This window comes from Oryctolagus cuniculus, chromosome 7 (assembly GCF_051225735.1).
Source record: "Oryctolagus cuniculus isolate XC-2025 breed Fujian yellow rabbit chromosome 7, ASM5122573v1, whole genome shotgun sequence".
NCBI lineage: Eukaryota > Metazoa > Chordata > Mammalia > Lagomorpha > Leporidae > Oryctolagus > Oryctolagus cuniculus.
This window is the reverse complement of record NC_142873.1, coordinates 117,177,048-117,203,007: the sequence shown is the minus strand read 5'-3', so window position 1 is coordinate 117,203,007 and position 25,960 is coordinate 117,177,048. Positions and strand designations below refer to the sequence as shown.

At 38.1% G+C, this 25,960-nt stretch overlaps 1 protein-coding gene across 2 annotated transcripts in view; it reads left to right on the top strand.

The window, feature by feature from the left end:
• Positions 1 to 25,960, top strand: part of PRKAA2 (protein kinase AMP-activated catalytic subunit alpha 2) — a 95,487-nt gene that overhangs the window by 53,947 nt on the left and 15,580 nt on the right. For both annotated transcript variants that reach the window (XM_051856426.3, XM_051856424.3), the window contains 3 exons: positions 21,383 to 21,476; positions 22,700 to 22,844; positions 24,834 to 24,921. In XM_051856426.3, coding sequence (XP_051712386.1) covers positions 21,417 to 21,476; positions 22,700 to 22,844; positions 24,834 to 24,921 — 293 coding nt within the window. In that variant the 5' untranslated portion in view covers positions 21,383 to 21,416. The remainder of the gene's footprint in view (positions 1 to 21,382; positions 21,477 to 22,699; positions 22,845 to 24,833; positions 24,922 to 25,960) is intronic.

Here is a 25,960-nt window from a genome sequence, read left to right as displayed (position 1 = left end):
CTGGTCCTGGGCTTTTCTTTGTTGGGAGGGCCTTTGTTACTGTTTCAATTTCTTTCTCAGTTATGGTTCCATTTAGGTTTTCTGTGTCTTCCTGGTTCAATTTAGGTAGGTTGCATGGAATGGAATGGAATCTATCCATTTCTGAAAGTTTTCCATGTTTGCTGGCATACAACTCTTTGTAGTTACTTTTGATGATTCTTTCATTTCTGTGGTGTCTGTTGTTACATTTCCTTTTTCATCTATGATTTTATTGATTTGGGTCTTTTCTTTTTTTAGTTAGTTGGGCCAATGGGGTGTCAATTTTGTTTATTTTTTCAAAAAACCATCTCTTCGTTTGGCTGATCTTTTGCAATGTTTTTTTTTTGGATTCAATCCTGTTGATTTCTTCTCTGATTTTAATTATTTCTCTTCTCCTACTAGTTTTGGGTCTGGTTTGCTGCAGTTTTTCTAGATCCTTGAGGTGAATTGAAAGCTCATTTATTTGGTGCCTTTCCAATATCTTGATTTAGACACCTATTGCTGTAAACTTTCCTCTTAACACTGCTTTTGCTGTATCCCATAAGTTTTGGTATGTTGTGCTGTTATCCTCATTTACTTCCAGAAAATTTTTGATTTCTCTTTTGATTTCTTCTATGACCCAGTGTTCATTCAGTAGCATGTTGTTCAATCTCCATGTGTTTGCATATGCTCTAGGGATTCCTGAGTTGCTAATTTCCAATTTCATTCCACTATGGTCTGAGAAGCTGCATCATATGATTCTAATTCTTTTGAATTTGCTGATACTTGCTTTATGGCCTAGTATGTGGTCAGTCCTAGAGAGGGTTCCATGTACTGCTGAGAAGAATGTAAATTTTTTAAGTGTAGGATGAAAAGTTCTGTAGATATCTGTTAAATCCATTTGGGCTATAGTGTCGATTAAATCTGCTGTTTCCTTGTTGATCAACTGTCCGGTTGATCTGTCTATTTCTGAGTGTGGAGTATTGAAGTCCCCCAATACTATTGTAATGGAATCTAAGTCTCCCTTTAAGTCCCTTAACACATCTTTTAAATAAACTTGTGCCCTGTAATTAGGTGCATATACATTTATAATAGTTACATTTTCCTCTTGAATTGATCCCTTAATCATTATATAGTGCCCCTCTTTGTCTTTCTTAATATTTTTTGTGTTAAAGTTTATTTTGTCTGATATTAAGTTGGCTTCACCAGCTCTTTTTTGGTTTCTGTTGGCACGGAATATCTTTTTCCAACCTTTCACTTTCAGTCTGTGTGAATCTTTGTTGGAAAGATGTGTTTCTTGTAAGCAGCAAATAGATGGGTTTTGTTCCTTAATCCATTCAGCCAGTCTGTGTCTTTTAACTGGATAGTTGAGGCCATTAACATTCAGTGTGACCACTGATAAGTAGTAACTTTGGCCTGCCATTTTCCCAAAGATATTTTTTTTACTTTAAAATTTTAATAGCTGAAATTTTGTAATAAACATTTTCCTGATTAAAGAAAGTATGAATATACAAAAGATAGGCAAAACATTTATTTCTAGTCTTTTTTCTAAGCATAATTTTTTAAGTATTTTTTTTTTTTTTGACAGGCAGAGTGGACAGTGAGAGAGAGAGAGACAGAGAGAAAGGTCTTCCTTTGCCGTTGGTTCACCCTCCAATGGCCGCCGCGGCCAGCGCGATGTGGCCGGCGCACCGCGCTGATCCAATGGCAGGAGCCAGGAGCCAGGTGCTTTTCCTGGTCTCCCATGGGGTGCAGGGCCCAAGCACCTGGGCCATCCTCCACTGCACTCCCGGGCCACAGCAGAGGGCTGGCCTGGAAGAGGGGCAACCGGGACAGAATCCGGCACCCCGACCGGGACTAGAACCTGGTGTGCCGGCGCCGCTAGGCGGAGGATTAGCCTAGTGAGCCGCGGCGCCGGCCATTTAAGTATTATTTATTTATTTGAAAGTCACAGTTACACAGAGAGAGGAGAGGCAGAGAGAGAGCGAGAGGTCCTCCATCCACCAGTCCACACCCCAATTGGCCACAATGACTGGAGCTGCACCAATCTGAAGCCAGGAGCCAGAAGCTTCTGGGTCTTCTATGTGGGTGCAGGGGCCCAAGGACTTGGGGCATCTCCCCTGCCTTCCCAGGCCATAGCATGGAGCTCTATCAGAAGTGGAGCAGCCGGGACCCAAACCCGCACCCATTTGGGATGCTGGCACCGCAGGCGGTGGCTTTACCCACTATGCCACAGCACCAGCCCCTTTAAGCATAGTTTTCTAAGAGGAAAATTAAACATAATGAATAATTCCCTATATTTAACTTTATGAACACAATTTAACAGGTACTTAATCATTCTATCTTATTCCTTCTCTAGGAAAATAACTTTAAGAAGATGGAATAGCACAACAGTGAAGAATGCATTTGAGGTGTGGGTGTTTAGCCTAGTGCTTAAGAGCCAAAGATATTTCTAATATGTACTTTGAACTTCCTGTGGTCTTTTGCTGTGAGGTTTCCTGCCTTTACCTTCTTTCATATTGATGACTGTGTTTCTGTGTTTCTGTGTGTAACACATCTTTAAGCATCTTTTGCCGGGCTGGACAAGTGGTGACAAATTCTTTCAATTTCTGTTTGCTATGAAAGGTCTTTATTTCACCTTCATTCACAAATGAGAGCTTTGCAGGATATAATATTCTGGGCTGGCAGTTTTTCTCTCTTAGTACCTGGGCTATATCTTGCCATTCCCTTCTAGCCTGTAGGGTTACTGATGAGAAATCTGCTGTGAGTCTAATTGGAGATCCTCTGAGAGTAATCTGACGTTTCTCTCTTGCACATTTTAGAATCTTTTCTTTATGTTTCACTGTGTTGAGTTTAATTACAGCGTGTCGTGGTGAGGATCTCTTTTGGTCATGTTTATTAGGGGTTCTATGAGCTTCCTGTAGTTGGATGTCTCTGTCCTTCTCCAAACCCAGAAAGTTCTCTGCTAGCCATGAAAAAGGCCTTCTAATCCTTTCTGCCTCTCCATGCCTGCAGGAACTCCTAGAACCCGAATGTTGGTTTTTTAAATAGTATCCTGTAGATTCCCAACAATATTTTTTAGATTTCTAATTTCCTCTTCTTTTCTTTGGTTTGACTGTATACTTCCCTGTGCTCTGTCTTTTAAGTCCAATATTCTCTCTTCTGTTTCACTGATTCTGTTTTTAAGGTTCTCAAATGCGTTTGTCATTTGATCTATTGAATCCTTCATTTCATTTTGATTTCAATATCACAATTTCATATTCTACCAGATTCTTCATTTCATTTTGATTCCTCCTTAAGATTTCATTTTCATGAGAGAGATTTTCTATTCTGTCCAGTAAGGATTTATGTAGCTGAAGCATTTGTTTTTGAAAACTTCTAAATGTTCTTATCATAAATATTTTGAAATCCGTATCTTGCATTTATTCTATCTCATCATCTTCATAATCTTGAATTGGGTTGTCATGTTCATTTGGAGGCCTCATAATGTCTTCCTTGTTCTTGTTTCCTCGGTTTCTGCATTTTTTCCTAGCATTGTGGAGATATTCTTTGGTTTCTTCTTTTTTCCTCACTGTGATGGCTTTTCTCATTATACTATGAGTCTAGATTAAGTGGACTGTCGCTTTTGGTGGACCTTTAAAGGTTACATACCCAGGTTTGGCGTGGTAAATCTCTCTCTCTCTCTCTCTTTTATTTTTTATATTATTCAGAAGGGAAGTAATTCTGCACAGCTGAGCTATTTTCCTTGCAGGCAATCAGTGTCTGAACGCTAGCCCCAGTGGGTATAATATTTGTCTGGTCTGTCCAAAGGACCATACAAAGGATCTGTGTAGTCCTCAGTGTAAGCTCAGATCCCCCTGAAATCTCCCACTGGGTTGCCAAGGTTACCGAGTTTGTGGTGTCTCCCACCAAGTGCTCAGATCTCGGGCACTCCATGAGTTCTCTCTCACACCCTCAGTTTTTTTTTTTTTTTTCTCACAGTCTCAATTCATAAGCTCCACACATTTCACTTGGTCTCAACCTCCTTTTATTTCACCCCACCAGAGTCAGGTTTTTCTGCTTGGCTGAGGGCAGGTGCAGCCCTGAGGTGGCACAGCTATTAAGTGTGTCCAAAACGGCGCCTGCTCTTTGTCTTGGTCACCTTTGTGTCCATACCGGTCCCTTTTATTTATTTATTTTTTTTCTCTCCTCTAGTTAGGCTGGTGAACTTTCCCCCATGGGGCTTCAAGCCTCGTTCTCTCTAGACTCTTCCTGCCACTTTTCTGCCAGTGTCTCGGGCTACTGTGGTTTTGCCTCACCTCCCTTTTCAGCACTGGTACGTAGACTCGGCGGCTGGGGTCCCAAGCCATGGGCACCTGTGCCCTCCACGTAGGTCCACCATGTCCCACTAGTTCCAGAAGAATTTCCTCTGCAGTTTTTTCCCCAACTCTTCCCTGAAACTACAGTATCTCCACTTTTATTAAACTATCTTTTCCCAGACTATCAGTGCACTCCTTTCCTATTCTGCCATCTTGGGGGACTCCTGTTGAGTGTTTTAAAACTGCGAAAAGTACACATTCATATTCAGTGGGCCCCAATAGTGACCCAGTAGATATTGCTTATAATGACTCAGGTGATAGATAATCTTTTATAAACAAAGCAATATATTTTAAAAAGTAGAGCAATTATTCCTTTATATAAATGTTAGTTGTAACCTTCCTTTAAAACACTTATATTTAATTCACTTTCAAAGTTTTAAAAATTTGCTTTGGTAAACTTAATGTGTAGAAAATAGTTGTTGGAGGTTTTAGGGAAAAATTTATGTTGTCAAATAAAATTAAAGTTGTTTTTCATTTTACATTGTTCCCAGATTTGAGGGCTTAGAAACACACATATACACACACATTTACACTTTTTTTTATTATGAAAAATTTTTAACATATAAAAAGTAAAGTGTTATCACTTTATCACCTTATGGCCCCATGTGTCTGTCATCTACAAGAGTCAATGTATTCTTTTATCTGTTTCCTCCAAATTTCCTCCATCCCAGATTATTTTGAAGTCGATTACAAACACTATGTTTTTATTTCATGAACTGGTCAGTATATAGCCTAGAAGATAAGGGCTGTTTTTAATGTACAACAACATTATCACACCTAAAAATTTAAAATAATTAACATTATTATGAAACATGTGGTCACTATTCAGACTTTAATTATTTCATGAATGGTTTTTAGTTTATTTGAATTATCTCAAAATTATATAGGTTGCATATGACAAACCATTAGCCAATATCATATTTAATTAGGAAAAGCTGAAAGCATTTCCCCTCAGGTCAGGAACAAGACAAGGATGTCTACATTCACTAGTCTCAATATAGTATTAGAAGTATTAGCAAGAGCAATTAGATGAAAAAAATATAGGGCATCAAAATTTGAAAGTAGGAAGTTAAAATATCCAGGTATATATATTACATGATATTATACATGGAAAACCCAAAATACTCCACCAAAAAGCTGTTAGACTTGATAAATCAATACAGTAAATTTCCAGGATAAAAAAAAAACACATAAAAAAGTAATATTTTTGTCACCAACAATGATCTTGCTGAAAGAGAAAATAGAAATCCCATTTAAAATAGCTGCAAAAAATCAAGTATTTATGAATAAATACAACCGAAGTAGTGAAAGATCTCTAAATGAAAACGAAATTCTGTGAGAGTATCTCAGGCATGGTAAGCAAAGACACTGTGGCAAAAAATGACCTAAATGAACGATCTCTGTGAGTGAGATTCCAGTGGAAATAAGGGGCCATCAAAGGAGGAAGTACCTTTCTCTGAAGGGAAGAGAGAACCTCCACTTTGATTATGGCCTTGTTTAAATAATGTCAGAGTTTGTGGACTCAAGAGACTTCCATAGCCTTGTCAGTTCATGACAAGAGCCTTGGGTGATTACTGACGCCATAAACAAGAGTGTCAATTGTCAAATCAACAACAGAAGTCACTGTGCACTTGCTCCCCATGTCGGACCTCTGTCCTTAATGTGTTGTATTATGAGAATTAATGGTAAAACTAATCTTCAAACAGTACTTTATGCTTTGTGTTATGTGGGTTCAAACTGTTGAAATCTTAGTATAGATTTGATTTTCTGTATATAAAGATAATTGAAAATGAATCTTAATGAAAAATGGGATGGGAGGGAGAATAGGAGGCGGGATGGTTTGGGAGTGGGAGGGCAGATATTGTTGGAAGAACTGCTATAATCCAAAAGTTGTACTTATGAAATTTATATTTATTAAATAAAAGCTTTCTACAAAAAAACAGTTGCAAGTATAGAGGAATATTGCAAAGGTAGTATAGAGAGTTCTTGTATGACCATGGCAGTTTCTTCTGCTATTAACATCTTATGCTTGTATTATTATGGTACACTTATTACAGTTAATAAATTTTTATTGGTTCATAATTAAAAAATGCTGAAAGAAATAATCAAAAACACAAACAAAATGGAAATATATTCTTGCTAATAGACTGGAAGAATTAATGTAATTAAAATGCCTGTAATACATGGAAAGCCAAGACACTGTGGCAAGATCCTACATGAAGGACCCTCTGTAAATGAGACCCCAGTGGAAAGAAGTGGTCATGAAAGAAGGATGTACTTTTCTCTGAAGGGAAGAGAGAACTTCTGCTTTGCTTATGGTTTTGTCTAAATATTGAAGGAGTTTTTGGATTCAAAAGTCTTCCATAGCCTATGCAGCTCATGGCAAGTGCCTCGAGTGATCACTGACATCATACATAAGAGTGTTAATTGTTAAACTAGCAACAGGAGTCACTGTGCTCCAACTTCCCACGCAGGACCTCTCTCCTCAAAGAGTTATATTATGAGAGTTAATAGTTGCTATAACTAGTACTCAAACAGTACTTTACACTTTGTGTTTCTGTGTGGGTGCAAACTGTTGAAATCTTTACTTAATATGTGCTAAATTGATCTTCTGTATATAAAGATAAGATAATTGAAAATGAATCTCGATGTGAATGGAATGGGAGAGCGAGCAGGAGATGGGAGGGTTGCGGGTGGGAGGGAAGTTATGGGGGGGAGAGCCACTGTAATCCAAAAGCTGTACTTTGGAAATTTATATTTATTAAATAAAAGTTTAAAAAAAGAAAAAAAAAGAGAGTTAATAGTAAAATTTGCTCTCAAAGATTTGCTTCATTTTAGTGTATTAAGTGGAGGATATTCTTATGTCTCATAGTTATGTCTAAGTGCTTGTAAAAGATGTATCATTTTAGGGTTCTTCTTTAAAGTTAATTAATTTTCTCAAAAATAAGAATGCTTGAAAAAAGTGAAATCAACTTCGAGATGCAATGGCTTTGAACAGCACTTGTCTCTACTGTTGAGGAACAGATTTTTTTTCTCATACAATTTGTCGAACTCATTATTTAACAGAGTTATAAAGAGTGTATAAAGTAATTGAAAATAGATCCTAGTTAAAAAAAAATTTGGAATAGGAGAGGGAGGAGGAAGAGGGATGGAAGGGCAGGCATGGTGTAGGAAGAATCACTGTGTTCCTAAATTTGTATTTATGAAATACATGGTTTGTATTCCTTAAATAAAAGGTTTCTTTGGGGAAAAAGATGTTATAAAATGATAAAATAATTTAAATAAATCAAAAGACTCAAATATAAAAAGAAGTTTTTAAAAAGTAAGGCTAGAATTATAATCTATTCTATTCTGCACCAACAAAAACATTATGTGTGTTTCTTTAATCCCCACATGGGAAGAGGATCAAAGAGTTGCACAGTGGGAATTTTTTTCTTATGAATAAAATGAATCAGTTATCTTACACCATACAAGAAAAAAGGATTGTTTTTGCCAAGGTATTTCAGCAGATTCTACTGACTCTAAAGTTCTTACTTCTGAAAACAGAGTCGCTAGGAGTGTGAGCTTAAAATACAGAATTAGAATGTCCTTATTGATCTTCCTTACTAAATTTCAGGTTTGTTTTGAAGAGTAAAAAAATACTTGTAATAGCTAAAAGAATCTAGAGATTCAGTACAATCCCTGTAAAAATATAAATGACATTCTTTTTTATTTAAGATTTATTTTCTTTGAAAGGCAGAATTACAGGCAGAGAGAGACAGACAGACAGACAGAAAGAAAGAGAGCTATCTTCCATCCACTGGTTCACTTCCCAAATGGCCACAATGGCCAGAGCTGAGTTGATCCTGACGCCAGGATCCAGGAGCTTCTTCATGGTGGGTGTGGGGCCCAAGTACTTGGGCCATCTTCTGCTTCTTTCCCAGGCACATTAGCATGGATCTGGACTGGAGGTGGAGTAGCTGGGTCTCAAACTGGTGCCCATATGTGATGCCAGCACTTTAGGCAGCAGCTTTACCTCCTGTGCCACAACACCAGCCCCTCTATGACATTCTTTATAAAGTTAGAAAAAAGCAATTCTAAAATTCATGTGGAATCACAAATGACCCAGAAGAGCCAAAGCTATCTTGAGAAAATGAATCAAGCTGAAAACATCTTAATATCTGATTTCAAAGCACACTACAAAGCTCTAGTAATTAAAACTGCATGGGACTGGCATAAAAACTGACATTTAGATCAAAGGAACAGAATGTAGAGCTCAGAAATTAATCCCCATGCATAAAGCCAACTCAGTTCTTTTTTTTTTTTTTTTTTTTATTTGACAGGTAGAGCCATAGACAGAGAGGGAGACAGAGAGAAAGGTCTTCCTTCCATTGGTTCACTCCTCAAATGGCTGCTATGGCCAGAGCTGCGCCGATCCGAAGCCAGTAGCCAAGTGACTCTTCCTGGTCTCCCATGCGGGTGCAAGGCCCAAGCACTTGGGCCATCCTCCACTGCCCCCAGCCCCCGGCCACAGCAGAGAGCTGCACTGGAAGAGGAGCAACTGGGACAGAATCCAGCGCCCCAACAGGGACTAGAACCCAGGGTGCCGGCACTGCAGGCGGAGGATTAGCCTAGTGAGCCGTGGCACCAGCCATAACATGATTTTTTGTGTGCTTATTTGTATCTCACTATCTTTTTAAAAATAATTTTTATTTATATATGATGAACAAATTTTTGTATTTCATATATACAGATCTAGGAGCATAATGATACTTCCTACCCTACCTTCCCTCTTGTCCACAGTCCCACCTTCCCTCTTTTTCTTTTCTTCTTTTAATTTTTACAATGACAGTTTCAGTTTATTTTATAAGAATAAGCTTAGTCCTCCACTAAGTAATGCATTCAATAGATAGTAAAAAGAAAAAAAGCACCAGTCCTCAACTCCTCAACAGTAGAGAAAAGGCTTGTAAACAATCAAATCTCAAAATGTCAATTTCTCTCATGGACATAACATTATTTTGGACTCTATCAGTTACCACAAATTAGGGAAAACATATAATATTTGTCTTTTTGGGATTGGCTTATTTCACTATATAGGATTTCTTTTTTTTTCTAACAGCTCAGTCGTATTTCATAGTGTATATATACCACATTTTCTTCATTCGGACATTGGTTGATTAACATCTTGAGTTGATTCCATATCTTAGCCTTTGTGAATTGAATTGCAATAAACATTGGGATACAGATAATTCATATGCTGATTTCATTCCTTTTAGTATTCTCAGAAGTGGGATGATCTATTTTCAGCTTTCTGAGGAATCTCCATATTGGCTATATTGGTTTACATTCCCACCAATGGTGTATTAGGGTATATTTTACCTCATCCTTACCAGAATTTATTGTTTTTGGATTTCTGTATGGCAGCCATTGTAACTGGGGTAAGGTAAAACTTCATTTTAATTTTTACTTGCATTTCCCTGATGGCTAGTGATCCTGATGATTTTTTTCATGAGTCTGTTGGCTATTTTCAATTTCTTGTTTTGAAAAATGGCTGTTCAAGTCCTCTGCCCTTTTATTTTTTTAAAAATCCATTTTTGAAAAAGATTATTTATTTGAAAGACAGAGTTACAGAGAGGAAGAGAGAGGGAAGGGAGAGGGAGAGAGAGAGAAAATGAGAGTGAGAGTCTGTGCAAGTGAGAGAGAGAGAAATAGCTTCCATTCACTGGTTCCCTTACCAAGTGGCTGCAAAGGCCAGAGATGGGCCAATCTGGAGCCAAGAGCTTCTTCCCTGTGTCCTATCTGTGTGCAGGGATCCAAGGACTTAGGTCACCTTTCATTGCTTTCCTAGGCAGATTAGCAGGGGCTGGTTCAAAGTGGAGCATTTGGGACTTGAACTGCTGCCCATATTCGATGCTGGCCCTCAGGCTTTAGCTTTACCTGCTACGGCCACAGCAGTGTCCCATTGCCCATTTCTTAACTGGATTATTTGTTTTGTTGTTGTTGAGTTTCTTAAGCTCTTTGTAGATTCTGGATATGAGTCCTTTATTAGTTACACAATTTGCAAATATTTTTCTCATTTTGTTGGTTGCCTTTTCACTTTGTTGACTGTTTCCTTTTTCATGTATAAGCTTCTTAGCTTGACGTAATCCCATTCGCCTATTTGGGCTTGACTGCTTGTGCTTCCTAGGTCTTTTCCAAGATGTTTTTGCCTATGACAAGGGGTTGCAGCATTTCCCAATGTCCTCCTAAACTAATTTGATGGTATCAGGTCATAGATTTAGATCTTTGATCCATTTTGTGTTGATTTTGGTATAAGGTAGAGGTGTTGTTTTATACTTCTACCTGCATATATCTATTTTCCCAACATCATTTGTTGACAAGACTATCCTTTCTACAGGGATTGATTTTTGCTCATTTGTCAGAATAATTGGGTTGTAGATGTGTGGATTGCTATCTGGGGTTTCTTTTCTGTTCCATTGATCTACAATTCTATTTTTGTGCCAGTACCAGGCTGTTTTGATTGTGACTGCCCTGCAGTATGTTTTGAAATCTGGTATTGTGATGCTTCTGGCTTTGTTTTGTTGTTTAAGATCACTTTAGCTATTTGAAGTCTCTTGTGTTTACATATGAATTTTAGCATTAATTTTACTAAATCTCAGAAGAATGTCATTGGTATTTCAATTGGAACCACAATGAATCTGTAAATTAAACATTTTGATTATGTTAATTCTTCCTATCCACTAATGTGGAAGATTTTTCCATTTTTTTTGTATCTTCTTCTATTTCTTTCTTAAATGTTTTGCAATTTTCATTGCAGAGATTTTTCACCTCCTTTTAAATTTATTCCAAAGTATTTAATTTTTTTTAGCTATCATAAAGGGGAGTGATCTTACAAGTTCTTTCTCAACCATGGCATTTTCTGTGCATACTAAGGCAATTATTTTTGTGTGTTGATTTTATATCCTGCAAATTTATCAGTCTCTCTCATGAGTTTCAATAGTGTCTCTCTCTTTTTAAAGATTTTATTTACTTATTTGAGAGGTAGAGTGACTGACACAGAGAGGGAGAGACATAGAGAAAGGTCTTCCATCCATTGGTTCACTCCCCAAATGGCTGCAATGGCCAGAGCTGAGCCTTTCTGAAGCCAGGATCCAGCAACTTCTGGGTGTTCCACAGAAGTGCAGGGGCCCAAGCACTTGGGCCATCTTCCACTGCCTTCCCAGGCCATAAGCAAGAGATCAGAAGAGGAGCAGCTGTGACAAAAACCAGCACCCTTATAGGGTTCCAGCACTGCAGAAGGAGGCTTAGCCTGCTATGCCATAGCACCAGCCCCCTAATAGTCTCTTAATGGAGTCTTTTGGTTCCCCTGTGTATATAATCATGTGTGTGCAAACAGGGATAATTTGATTTCCTTCTTTCTAATTTGTATTCCTTCAGTTTCTTTTTTCTGCCTAAAGGCTCTGGCTAAAATTTCCAGAACTGTATTGAATACAGTTCAATACAGTGGTTAAAGTGGGCATCCTTGTCTGGTATCGGACCCCAGTAGGAATGCTTCCAACTTTACCCAGTTCAGTCTGAGATACTGACTGTGGGTCTGTCATATATTACCTTGATTGTGTTGAGGGATGTCCCTTCTATACCCAGTTTGCTTAGGTTTTAATAATGAAAGGACATTGTGTTTTAGCAAATGCTTTCTCTGCCTCTATTGAGATAATTATATGTTTTTTTCCTTCAGTTTGTTTTTGATATATCACATTTATCGATTTGCGTATGTTGAACCATTCCTGCACACCAGCAATAAATCCCACTTAGTCCAGGTGAATGATCTTTCTGATGTGTTGGTGGATTCAATAAGCTAATATTTTGTTGAGGATTTTTGCATCTGTGTGCATTAATGCTATTGGTCTGTAGTTGTCTTTCTTTTTTGTATCTTTTTTCTGATTTTTAAATTAAGGTGCTGCTGGTCTCATAGAAGGAGCTTTGAAGCATTCCCTCCCTTTCAGTTGTTTTGTATATGTGGGGAAGAATTGGAATTAGTTCTTTACAAGTCTGGTAGAATTCAACAGTGAAACTATCCTATTCTGGGCTTTTCTTTGCTTGGAGGGTCTTTATTTCCACTTCAATCTCCATCTTGGTTATTGGTCTGTTTAGGTTTTCTGTGTCTTCATGACTCAGTTTTGATAGAGATTGTATGTGTCTAGGAATATATCCATTTCTTCTAGATTTTCCAATTTATTGGCATATAGCTGTTTGTAGTAATTCTTTGTTTCTTTTTATTTCTGTGGTATCCATTGTTACATCTCCATTTCCATATCTGATTTTACTGATGGGTTTCTTCCTTCTTTTTTTGGTTAGTTGGGCCAGTGATGTATCAATTTTGTTCATTTTATCAAAACCTATCTCTTCTTTTCACTGATATTTTGTATTTTTTGTTTCAATTTATTTCTTCTCTAATTCTAATTTTTTTATTTGTTTTAAATTTTTATTTTCTTGAAAGGCACATACAGATACAGAGAAATAGTCCATCTCTGGTTCATTTCTCCAAATGTCCACAATAACAAATGCTAAGTCAGATAAGTCATGAGAGAGGAATTCAATGAGTGCCTCTCATGAAAGGAGCAAGGAGCCAATCACTTGACTTATCATTTGCTGCATCCCAGAGTGTACAACAGCACAAACCAGAAGTAGTCAGGATGTAAACCCAGGCATTCATGTATCAGATGAAGGAACACCAGTGATTTAACATCTGTGCCAAACATCCACTCAATGGTGAGCAAGTTGACATAAAAATATGAAGCCATCCTATAATAGCAGACTGGGATGTAATAGAAGATCAGGCAAGATTAGCCAGAGCTGGCCCAGATCAGCAGCACTGTCCACCAGACCTCCAGTACAAAATTCACTCCTAAAATACTTTTTTAAAATTTCATAGCACCAGGTACTGTCATTTCAAGCAATTAGGATTGCCAGCTTTATCAAATAAAAAGTGTAGAATGTTTGGTCTAATTGGATACATACAGTATATTAAAAAAAGGTTTTTGAATGGCATAGTGAGCAAATTCTCAACATTATCATTTTAGTCTGATATACTGAATATACACTGGAGTAACATTAATAACTGAGAATTTTCTTTTTTAAAGATTTATTTATGTATTTGAAAGTCAGTGTTATACAGAGAGAAAAGGAGAAGCAGAGAGAGAGAGATTCAGTGCATTGGTTCACTCCCCAATTGGCTTCAATGGCCAGAGCTGGGGTGATTTGAGGCCAGGAGCCAGTAGCTTCCTCCAGGTCTTCCCACATAGCTGCAGTGGCCCAAGGACTTGGGCCATTTTTTGCTTTCCTAGGCCATAGCAGAGAGCTGGATTGGAAATGCAGCAGCTGGGACTTGAACCAGCACCAATGTGGGATGCGGGCACTGCAGACAGTGGCTTTACCTGCTACACAACAGCACCAACCATGAGAATTAATTTTCAAATTTGATTTTGTGGAAGCATATAATATCATTTTCATGTCATAATTGACTTTTCCATTCTTTAGCATTATGTTGCATATCTTGATCAACATCTTTTTTTCTTTTTTTTCTTTCTTTAATCTTTTTTTAACTTTTATTTAATGAATATAAATTTCCAAAGTACAGTTTATGGATTACAATGGCTTCCCCCCCATGTCGTCTCTCTCTCCCGCATCCCTCCCCTTTCCCACTCCCTCTCCCCTTCCATTCACATGAGGATTCATTTTTTATTCTCTTTATATACAGAAGATCAGTTTAGCATACATTAAGTAAAGATTTCAACAGTTTGCTCCCACACAAACATAAAGTGAAAAATAATAGATGATTTTTTAAATGATGATGAAATCAGATCAGACCTATTGTCATGTTTAAACCCAGTGAGAGCCAAGTTGGGAATTGATAACTTCTTCTTCTTCTTCTTTTTTTTTTTTTTTTTTTTTTTTTACAGAAGATCAGTTTAGTATACATTAAGTAAAGATTTCAACAGTTTGCACCCCCATAGAAACACAAAGTGAAATATACTGTTTGAGTACTCGTTATAGCATTAAGTCTCAATGTACAGCACATTAAGGACAGAGATCCTACATGAGGAGTAAGTGCACAGTGACTCCTGTTGTTGGCTTTACAAATTGACACTCCTGTTTATGGCATCAGTAATCTCCCTATGCACCAGTCATGAGTTTCCAAGGCTATGGAAGCCTTTTCAGTTCTCCGACTCTTATCTTGTTTAGACAAGGTCATAGTCAAAGTGGAGGTTCTCTCCTCCCTTCAGAGAAAGGTACCTCCTTCTTTGAAGACCTGTTCTTTCCACTGGGATCTCACTCACAGAGATCTTTCATTTAGGGTTTTTTTTTTTTTTTTTTTTTTTTTTTTTTTTTTTTTTTTTCAGAGTGTCTTGGCTTTCCATGCCTGAAATACTCTCACGGGCTTTTCAGCCAGATCGGAATGCCTTTAGGGCTGATTCTGAGGCCAGAGTGCTGTTTAGGACATCCACCATTCTATGAGTCTGCTGAGTATCTCGCTTCCCATGTTGGATCACTCTCCCCTTTATTTATTCTATCAGTTAGTATTAGCAGGTACTAGACTTGTTTATGTGCTTCCTTTGACTCTTAGTCCTTTCATTATGATCAATTGTGAACTGAAATTGATCACTTGGACTGGTGAGATGGCATTGGTACATGCCACCTTGATGGGATTAAATTGGAGTCCCCTGGTATGCTTCTAACTCTACCATTTGGGGCAAGTCAGCTTGAGCATGTCCCAAATTGTACATCTCTTCCCTCTCTTATTCCTACTCTTATGTTTAACAGGGATCACATTTCAGTTAAATTTCAACACTTAAGAATAACTGTGTATTAATTACAGAATTAAACTAGTCATATTAAGTAGAACAGACAAAAAAACTACTAAGAGGGATAATGTATTAAGTTGTTCATTAACAGTCAGGGCTATGCTGATCAAGTCACCATTTCCCATAGTGTCCATTTCACTTCAACAGGTTTCCTGTTTGGTGTTCAGTCAGTTGTCACCGATCAGGGAGAACATATGGTATTTGTCCCTTTGGGACTGGCTTATTTCACTCAGCATGATGTGTTCCAGATTCCTCCATTTTGTTGCAAATGACTGGATTTCGTTGTTTCTTACTGCGTTATAGTATTCTAAAGAGTACATATCCCGTAATTTCTTTATCCAGTCTACTGTTGATGGGCATTTGGGTTGATTCTAGGTCTTAGCTATTGTGAATTGAGCTGCAATAAACATTAGGGTGCAGACCGCTTTTTTGTTCGCCAATTTAAATTTCTTTGGGTAAATTCCAAGGAGTGGGATGGCTGGGTCGAACGGTAGGGTTATCTTCAGGTTTCTGAGGAATCTCCAGACTGATTTCCATAGTGGCTTGACCAGTTTGCATTCCCACCAACAGTGGATTAGTGTCCCTTTTTCCCCACATCCTCGCCAGCATCTCTTGTTGGTAGATTTCTGAATGTGAGCCATTCTAACCGGGGTGAGGTGAAACCTCATTGTGGTTTTGATTTGCATTTCCCTGATTGCTAATGACCTTGAACATTTTTTCATGTGCCTGTTGGCCATTTGGATTTCCTCTTTTGAAAAATGTCTATTGAGGTCCTTGGCCCATCTCTTAAGTGGGTTGTTGGTTTTGTTTTTGTGGAGTTTCTTGATCTCTTTGTAGATTCTGGTTATTAACCCTTTATCTGTTGCATAGTTTGCAGATATTTTTTCCCATTCTGTTGGTTGTCTCTTCACTCTCTTGACTGTTTCTTTTGCAGTACAGAAACTTCTCAATTTGATGCAATCCCAATAGTTGATTTTGGCTTTGACTGCCTGTGCCTCCTGGGTCTTTTCCAGAAATTCTTTGTCTGTGCCAATATCTTGAAGGGTTTCTCCAATGTTCTCTAGTAACTTGATGGTGTCAGGTCGTAGATTTAGGTCTTTAATCCATGTTGAGTGGATTTTTGTGTAAGGTGTAAGGTAGGGGTCTTGCTTCAGGATTCTGCACGTGGAAATCCAATTTTCCCAGCACCATTTATTGAATAGACTGTCCTTGCTCCAGGAATTAGTTTTAGATCCTTGCTCAAATATAAGTTGGCTGTAGATGTTTGGGTTGATTTCTGGTGTTTCGATTCTGTTCCATTGGTCTATCCATCTGTTTCTGTACCAGTACCATGCTGTTTTGATTACAACTGCCCTGTAGTATGTCCTGAAATCTGGTATTGTGATGCCTCCGGCTTTGTTTTTGTTGTACAAGATTGCTTTAGCTATTCGAGGTCTCTTGTTCCTCCATATAAATTTCAGCACCATTTTTTCCAGATCTGAGAAGAAGGTCTTTGGTATTTTGATTATTATCACATTGAATCTATAAATTGCTTTTGGGAGAATGGACATTTTGATGGTATTCTTCCAATCCATGAGCATGGAAGATTTTTCCATTTCTTGGTATCCTCTTCTATTTCTTTCTTTAAGGTTTTGTAATTTTCATCGTAGAGATCTTTAACGTCCTTGGTTAAGTTTATTCCTAGGTATTTGATTGTTTTTGTAGCTATTGTGAATGGGATTGATCTTAGAAGTTCTTCCTCAGCCATGGCATTGTCTGTGTATACAAAGGCTGTTGATTTTTGTGCATTGATTTTATACCCTGCTACTTTGCCAAAATCTTCTATGAGTTCCAATAGTCTCTTAGTAGAGTTCTTTGGGTCCCCTAAATAAAGAATCATGTCATCTGCAGAGAGGGATAGTTTGAGTTCTTCCTTCCCGATTTGTATCCCTTTAATTTCTTTTTCTTGCCTAATAGCTCTGGCTAGAACCTCCAGAACTATGTTGAATAGCAGTGGTGAGAGTGGGCATCCCTGTCTGGTACCAGATCTCAGTGGAAATGCTTCCAACTTTTCCCCATTCAATAGGATGTTGGCTGTGGGTTTTTCATAGATTGCTTTGATTGTATTGAGGAATGTTCCTTCCAAACCCAGTTTGTTTAGAGTTTTCATCATGAACGGGTGTTGTATTTTATCAAATGCTTTCTCGGCATCTATTGAGATAATCATATGGTTTTTCTTCTGCAATCTGTTAATGTGGTGTATCACATTGATTGTCTTGCGCACATTAAACCATCCCTGCATACCAGGGATAAATCCCACTTGGTCTGTGTGGATGATCTTTCTGATGTGTTGTTGCATTCTATTGGCGAGAATTTTATTGAGGATTTTTGCATCTATGTTCATCAGGGATATTGGTCTGTAATTCTCTTTCAATGCTACCTGGGCTATATCTCGCCATTCCCTCCTAGCTTGTAGAGTTTCTGATGAGAAGTCAGCTGTGAGTCTGATTGGAGATCCTCTGAGAGTAATCTGACGTTTCTCTCTTGCACATTTTAGAATCTTTTCTTTAAGTTTCACTGTGGAGAGTTTAATTACAACGTGTCGTGGTGAGGATCTCTTTTGGTCGTGTTAATTAGGGGTTCTGTGAGCTTCCTGTACTAGGATTTCTCTGTCCTTCTCCAAACCTGGGAAATTTTCTGCTAATATCTCACTAAAAAGGCCTTCTAATCCTTTCTCCCTCTCCATGCCTTCAGGAACTCCCAGAACCCGAATGTTGGGTTTTTTAATAGTATCCTGCAGATTCCTGACAATATGTTTTAGATTTCTAGTTTCCTCTTCTTTTCTTTGGTCTGACTGTATCCTTTCCTGTTCTCTGTCTTCTAAGTCCGATATTCTCTCTTCTGCTTCACCCATTCTGTTTGTAAGGCTCTCTATTGTGTTTTTCATTTGATCTATTGAATTCTTCACTTCAGTCACTATCACAGTTTCCTGTTGTACTAGTTGTTTCGTTTCATTTTGGTTCCTCCTTAATATTTCATTTTCATGAGAGAGATTTTCTATCTTGTCCATTAAGGATTTCTGTAGTTCAAGAATTTGTTTTTGAGAACTTCTTAATGTTATTATCAATTTTTTGAGATCTGCTTCTTGCATTTCTTCTATCTCATCATCTTCATAATCTTGAATTGGGGTGTCTTTTTCATTTGAGGGCGTCATGGTGACTTCCTTGTTTGTATTACCTTGGTTTTTGCGTTTGTTATTTGGCATATTGGAGATATTTGGTTTCTTCACTGTGGTGCTTTTTCTTGTTATACTATGACTCTAGATTAAGTGGACTATCTGTTTTTGATGGAGCCTTAGGGCTTGAGATGGGTGTGGCCTGAGAGCTCTGTTTGGTGTGCCAAAGGTGACACTCCCAGGTTAGGTGTGGTAAATCTCTCTCTCTCTCTCTTTCTTTTTTTGATTCAAAAGGGAAGTAATTCTGCACAGCTGAACGAAGTTGGAGGTAGTTAGCAGGCAAATGATATACCCACAGGAGCCAGAGATTGGAAGCTCTTTCCCAAGGACCACACAGGGAATCTGTTCGGCCCTCAGAGTGGGCTCAAATTCTCCTTCAGTCTCCCACTGGATTGCCAAAGTTACGGAATTGTAGCGTCTCTGGAGAGTGCTCACGTGAATTCCGTGAGTTCTCTGCCCCACCGTCTCTTTTTTCACAGTCTCAGTTCAGTAGCACCACAAATTTACTAGGTCCTAATCTCCTGTTAATTCGCCCCGCCCAGAGTCAGGTTTTTCTGCTAGGCTCATTATTTCTTTCCTCCTTCTAATTTTTGGTTTGGTTCATTGTCCTTCTAGGTCCTTGAGATGCATTGATAGCTCATTTATATGATACCTTTGTAATTTCTTGATATAGGCTGTAATTGCTATAAACTTCTCTCTTAAAACTGGGTTTGCTGTATCCCATAGGTTTTGATATGTTGTATTATCACCTGTATTTGTTTCCAGGGATTTTTTTATTTTCTTTTTGATTTTGTCTATGACTCACTGTTCATTCAGGAGCATATTGCTCAGTCTCCATGTGTTTGTGCATTTTTTAAATTCTTAAGTTGTTAATTTCCAGCTTCATTCCATTGTGGCCAAAAAAGATATATAGTATGATTTCAGTTGCTCTGAGTTTGCTGAGACTTGGTTTATGGCCTAGTATATAGTCTATCATAGAGGAAGTTTCATGCACTGATGAAAGATGTGTTGTTGAGGTGGATTCGTTTCTGAGAGGAAGAGCATGGTGGGGGCAATAGGCGCGGAGTCACCACACAGACCCCCGGAGTTGGGTGAAAGCAGACCTGAGGCAAACAGCCTGCAGACTCATTTATTTCAGTTGCTATAGCAGCTCATTTAGCCAAGGCAGCCAGTCCATTCAAGGGGCAGTCTATGCCCTAACCAATCACACCCTGTTGCCAGGCAGTTTCCGAAGCCATCCAATCACAGCCTGTTGCCAGTGGCCATCTTGGCATGGCCTTCTCATTCCACCACAATGTGTGTATTCTTTAACTGTGGGATGAAATGTTCCATAGATATCAGGTCCATTTAGTCCATAGTGTAAATTAGCTCATTGGTTTCCTTTTGATTTTTTTTCTAGTTGATCAGTCCATTGATGAAAGTGGGGTTTGAAGTCCTTTATTACTATTGTATTAAGTCGGTCTCCCTTTACATCCATTAACATTTGTTTTTAATAGCTAAGTGCCCTGGCATTGGGTTCATATATGTTTACTATAGTCACAACTTCTTGTTGAATTGATCCCTTAATCATTACATAATGTCTTTCTTTGTCTCTTTTAACAGAATATCTTTTCCCATCCTTTTACTTTCAGTCTGCATGTTTCTTTGTTAGTGAGGTGTTTTTCTTGTACACAATAAAGGGATGTACACAATAAATAATTGTTTTTTAATTCAGCCAGCTTGTATCTTTTTTTAAAAGATTTATTTATTTACTTGAAAGTCAAAGTTACTCCAAGAGAGAAGGAGAGGCAGAGCGAGAGAGAGAGGTTGATCTTCATCCGCTGGCTCACTCCTCAATTGGCTGCAATGGCTGGCGCTGCGTCAATCCAAAGCCAGGAGCAAGGAGCTTCTTCCTGGTCTCCCACACAGGTGCAGGGGCCCAAAGGCTTGGGCCATCTTCTACCGCTTTCCCAGGCCATAGCAGAGAGCTGGATGGGAAGTGGAGCAGCTGGGACTCGAACCGGCATCCATATGGGATGCCGGCACCGAAGGCAGTGGCTTTACCTGTTACACCATCAGATGAATGGATACATAAAATATGGTGTATATAAACAATGGAATATTATTTAGCTATACAAGAATGAAGTCCTGTCAATTGTAGCAAAATGGATGAAGCCAGAGGATATCAGTTGAGTGAAATAAGCTGTATGCAGAAAGACAGTTTCCATATATTTTGCCCTATATATGGCAACTAAAATTAAAAGAAACAACTCAACATGAACACAGAATGTTGATTATTAGAGGATGCGAGAAATGAAGGCTTTTCCAATTCAAAAAAATAAAGGAAGTTGGGTATATTTTATTAATTGTGACAAAGATACTAATATGAAGTATTGATAGGGGAAAATGGTCTGGGGGAATAAGGGAACTTTGTAAAACTACCTCACAATTTTTGTTTTGTAAATTAAAAACTATTCTGAAATGAAATGCAAAATAAAACCAAGTCTTTGCAGTGTAATTGGTCAATATGTCAATTCAATTACTTTAATATAGTTTCCCCTTTTACTTTTTTTGTATTTTATTTGATCCAAAAAATGGTCATTTGTCCACTTTCTGAATTTTGCTTATTGTATCTATGTGATAACACTTTATATGTCTAAGAACATTTTTTGTGTTTATACTGCATCTCTTTCAACTGAAAACAAACAGTTTAAATGGAAAAATTAATGTTTAACACAGTTGTTGATGAAAGGATTTCACAGATTATATAAACATGAACAAGAGGATGTGAAAAAGAGTCCATAAGCCTCAGAAAGCAGTTAATTTGTAATGCTCTGTGTTCGTAGCTCAGTGATTAATATGTTTATATTACATAATTTGTTGTCTTAAAACCTTGTAAAACACTAGCATAAATTATACCATGAGTAGATATACTGGATTAATTTTGGCTGAAATAACATTTCTTATTCACCTTTCTTTCATTTCCATAAAAGCTATCAGGTGATCAGCACTCCGACAGACTTTTTTATGGTAATGGAGTATGTTTCTGGAGGTGAATTATTTGATTACATCTGTAAACATGGACGGGTAAGTTACACTATCTACTTACTGATACACTAATCCTTTGAGTTAAAAAGGAAGAAAGCTTTGGAAAATAACAAACCACAAAGATTATCTTCAAAGTCTCAGTTGCCTCTATAATAATGCCCAGCTAAATATACAGAATATTAAACAGATTTTTTTCTTTTTTTAAAAAAATATTTATTTATTTGAGAGACAGAATCACAGACAGAGAGACAGAAACAGAGAGAGACTTTCCATTGCTCATTCACTTCCCTAATGGCTGCAACGGCCAGAGCACAGCCCATCTGAAGCCAGGAGACAGAAACAGAAACTTCTTCCAGGTCTTCCATGTGGGTGCTAGGGCTCAAGCACTTGGGCCATCTTCTCTAAGTATAAGCAGAGAGCTGGGTTGGAAGAGGATCAGCCGGGACATGAACTGGCACCCATATGGGATGCCAGTGCTGCAGGCAGAGGCTTACCCTACTACACCACAGCAATGGCCCAAAATTTTTTTTCATAATAGCATATTTTTTGGAGCTAAGTAAAGTCACTGCCTGCAACATTGGCATCCCAGCTAATTACTGGTCATGCCCCTGGTCCTCCACTTCAAATCCAATTCTCTGATAATGGCCTGGGAAAAGCAGTGGTAGCTGAACCATGTATTTGGTCCCTGAGATGCAGTTGAAGCTTCTTGTTTCTAGCTTCAGCCGGGCCCATATGCAATTCGAGAAGTGAACCAGTGAATGGAAGATCTCTATTTCTCTCTGTCTCTTCTCTCTCTGTAACTCTGACTTTTAAATAAATATTTTTTTAAAAAACTATATCTTTTCAAACCTGGATTTAAAAAAATACTCATATGTTCTACTTAATTGCCAATAATTGCCAACATGGTGTCTATGCTTTTCAGAATCTATTCCATAAAATCTTTTGAAGCTTCCATTATTTCATTTTCTTAGCACTTTCACATTAATTTCAATTTAGTTTGTTTTACTGTTGATTCACTGAAACATTTTGTACATTTAATATTCATAAAAATATTAAGCATTACTGTTCAGCAGCAAAGAAAAACCTGTTGATTGGCACATTGAAATTTGGCAAGTTTTTGTTTGGTTGATTTTTTCTGATTTGTTGAATATAATACAATCATAATTAGCTTGCTTATTCGTATTAGGCTGATTATGAAACTGAAACTCTTGCCAAGTAGATATCCCAAATCTTTCTAAGGTGGTTTCTGTTATACTTGATAGGTTGAGGAGATGGAAGCCAGGCGCCTCTTTCAGCAGATTCTGTCTGCCGTAGATTACTGTCATAGGCATATGGTTGTTCATCGAGACCTAAAACCAGAAAATGTGCTTTTGGATGCACACATGAATGCCAAGATAGCAGATTTTGGTATGTATCTCTGGATTTTTTCAGAAGTGGATTGACTGCCTTTTAAAGTGTGTCAGTTAAGAACTCTTACAGAATTAGATAGTTTTAATTTCAACCTTAAGAATCCTGTGCCATAAGAAGGAATTAATTTCTGTCTCTACACTAGCCTGTCTATTCATTTAAATCCATTTTAAAAATGCAGCTATTTTTAGAGATGTTAGAGAGCTATCAGCAAGATAAATCCATTCAATCTGCTTTTGGTCCTAAGGAAATGATGCTTAAGTGTTTTTGGTTCTTTTGTTTGTTTTCTGGGGAAGGCAGGGGTGGGTTTGGGGAATCCTCAGCTGTGAAAATCTGACAAATGAAGATAAAGAGGTACATGAAGATTTGCATTCAGTTATGCAAAAAACTTTGTAGCTTTTCTTAGCTGATCAATGGAACAGGTTTTTGGCTTAGTAGTAAAGCCATTGGTTGGGTTGTTCACATCCCATAGAGTGCCTGGGTTCAAGGTCAGGCTCCACTCTGCATTGCAGCTATCTGCTTATGCACACCCTGGGAGGAAGCAGGTGATGGGTTGAGTAGTTAGATCCCTGCCACTCATGTGGGAGACAAAGACTGAGTTCCCAGTCCCTGGTTTTGGCCTGGTTCAATCCCAACAGTTGCCGTCATTTGGAGAGAGAACCAAGATGACAGCTCTGTCAGTCTGTGTTTCTCTCTGTCTCTGCTTCTCAAATAAACTTTTAATAATGAATTGATCTGGGGAGAAGTAATTAGATATTAGAGTAATATCCAAACGTTTAATGAGAATAGGAGATTTCATCAAGGGTAAATGATGAGGTAAATGTGATTTTTATTCTTCAGACTTTCTGGGGTAAACATATCTGGAGAGGATGTCACAGTAGTGTTTGAGAGATTAAAGAAAGAGAGGGGCGAATATTTGGTGCAGTGGCTTAAGTCAGTACTTGGGAGCCCTCATCCCTATCAGAGTGCCTGCCTTGATGTCTGGCTACTCCCCTTCTGATGCAGTTTCCTGTTGACGAACATCCTGGTAAGCAATAGATGAGGGTTCAAATACTTGGGTCCCTGCTGAACGAATAGGAGATACCTGGATGGAATTCTGAGGCTCTTGACTTCAGCCTGGTCTAACTCCAACTGTTGGAGAGTGGAACCAACAGATGAGAGCTCTCTCTCTCTTTCTCTGTCTCTGCCTTTCAAAATAAGTAAATAAATGAATAAGTAAATAAATGAAAAAAATAAAATTCCAAAAGCTAGTTTCACTTAATCATGAAACTCACTTGTATTACTGCAATTTGATTTTGGTTCTTAAGATTACTTGAATTAAAACCCTCCAAATACAAAAATTTTGGAAAATAAACATGAATTGGGGCTATCTGGTTTCTAGTTATAGTTTTTTTGAACAAAGACTTTTGAAAATATAGTATAAAAATAATCTCTATTTAATATTACAACTATAGGAGTAGGTAAGAAATATTTGATGCTTTTGGAAAAGTTAATATAACTTACAATAGCTTTATTTGTGAGGTTTTTTATTTAGAAAAGAAATTTAATTCCAGTAATCTGTGATGTGCTTTAGTTTTTTTGGTGATAGTCTGTGTACTCTGAGAAGAGTCTCTTTTTTTCTTTTAAAGATTTATTTATTTATTTGAAAGAGTTACAGAGTAGGAGAGGGAGGGAGGGAGGGTGACAGAGAGAGGGAGAGAGGGCTTTTCCATCTACTGGTTCACTCCCCAAATGGCTGCAATGACCAAGGCTGAGCCAGCTTGGCTGCTTTTCTCAGGTGTTAGTAGGAGTTGGATCTGAAGTGGAGCAGCCGGGACTCAAACCGGTTCCCATCAGTAATCCAGCACCGCAGGCGCAGCTTTCCCTGTAGCCACAGTGCTGGCCCTGAGAAAGGTCTCTTTTTAGTCTAACAAATACTTCCCATTCCTTTCCAAAAATAATTTTTGAAATATGATGTATGAACCAGGTAAACATTGCTTTTATTTTCAGGCTTATCAAACATGATGTCAGACGGTGAATTTCTGCGGACCAGTTGTGGGTCCCCGAATTATGCAGCGCCTGAAGTCATCTCAGGCAGGTAATCACATCTCAGGGAAGAGTAAGCTTATTGTAGTCTTGTATTCATTCTGATAGCAGTTGTTTATAACATTCTTTTTGGATGGTAAGACTTTGTTGTAACATGGTAGCAACAAACTGTTCATTTATTTTTTCATTATTTAATTGAGAATGGTTATATTTAAATTTTAAGTGTTTCACTTAGATGTTGTTATAGATGTGTTTATGAAATTTTTCCATTAAAATGAATAAAACAGGTCATGATTTAACAGGGCTCTTTCTTTTCAGAAAAGCAAAGGTTGAGAATAAGCAGATTCTTAATTTAAGGGAGTATCATTAGTCTTCATACTACTTTATATGTTTTGTACATAATATAGAGCTTTATATTTTGATTGTGTAAAAATGAGATTTTTTGGGGAGACAATTTTGTTGCTTGATGAAATTAAGCTACATGAGTGGAGATTGTATAATTATGTTACTTGTTCATTAATATGGTAAAAATGTTTATACAGATGGTGGTAGTGGACTCTTGCTACAGTGACCAATGTCATTTATTTATTTATTTATTTATTTTTTGACAGGCAGAGTGGACAGTGAGAGACAGAGAGAAAGGTCTTCCTTTTCTGTTGGTTCACCCCCCAATACAGCACACTGCGGCCGGCGCACCGCACTGATCCGAAGCCAGGAGCCAGGTGCTTCTCCTGGTCTCCCATGCGGTTGCAAGGCCCAAGCACCTGGGCCATCCTCCACTGCCTTCCCCGGGCCACAGCAGAAAGCTGGACTGGAAGAGGAGCAACTGGGACAGAATCCAGCACCCCGACTGGACTAGAACCCGGGGTGCCTGTGACACAGGCGGAGGATTAGCCTATTGAGCCATGGCGCCGGCCGACCAATGTCATTTAAAAAGCTAATGGTATGGCCCTGTGTTATGATGCAATGGGTTAAGCCACTGCCTATGACCCCTGCATCCCATATGGGTACCTGTTAAGTCCCTAGCTACTACACTTCCAGTCCACCTCCCTCGTAATGCACCTGGGAAAGCAACAGAAGATGGCCTGAGT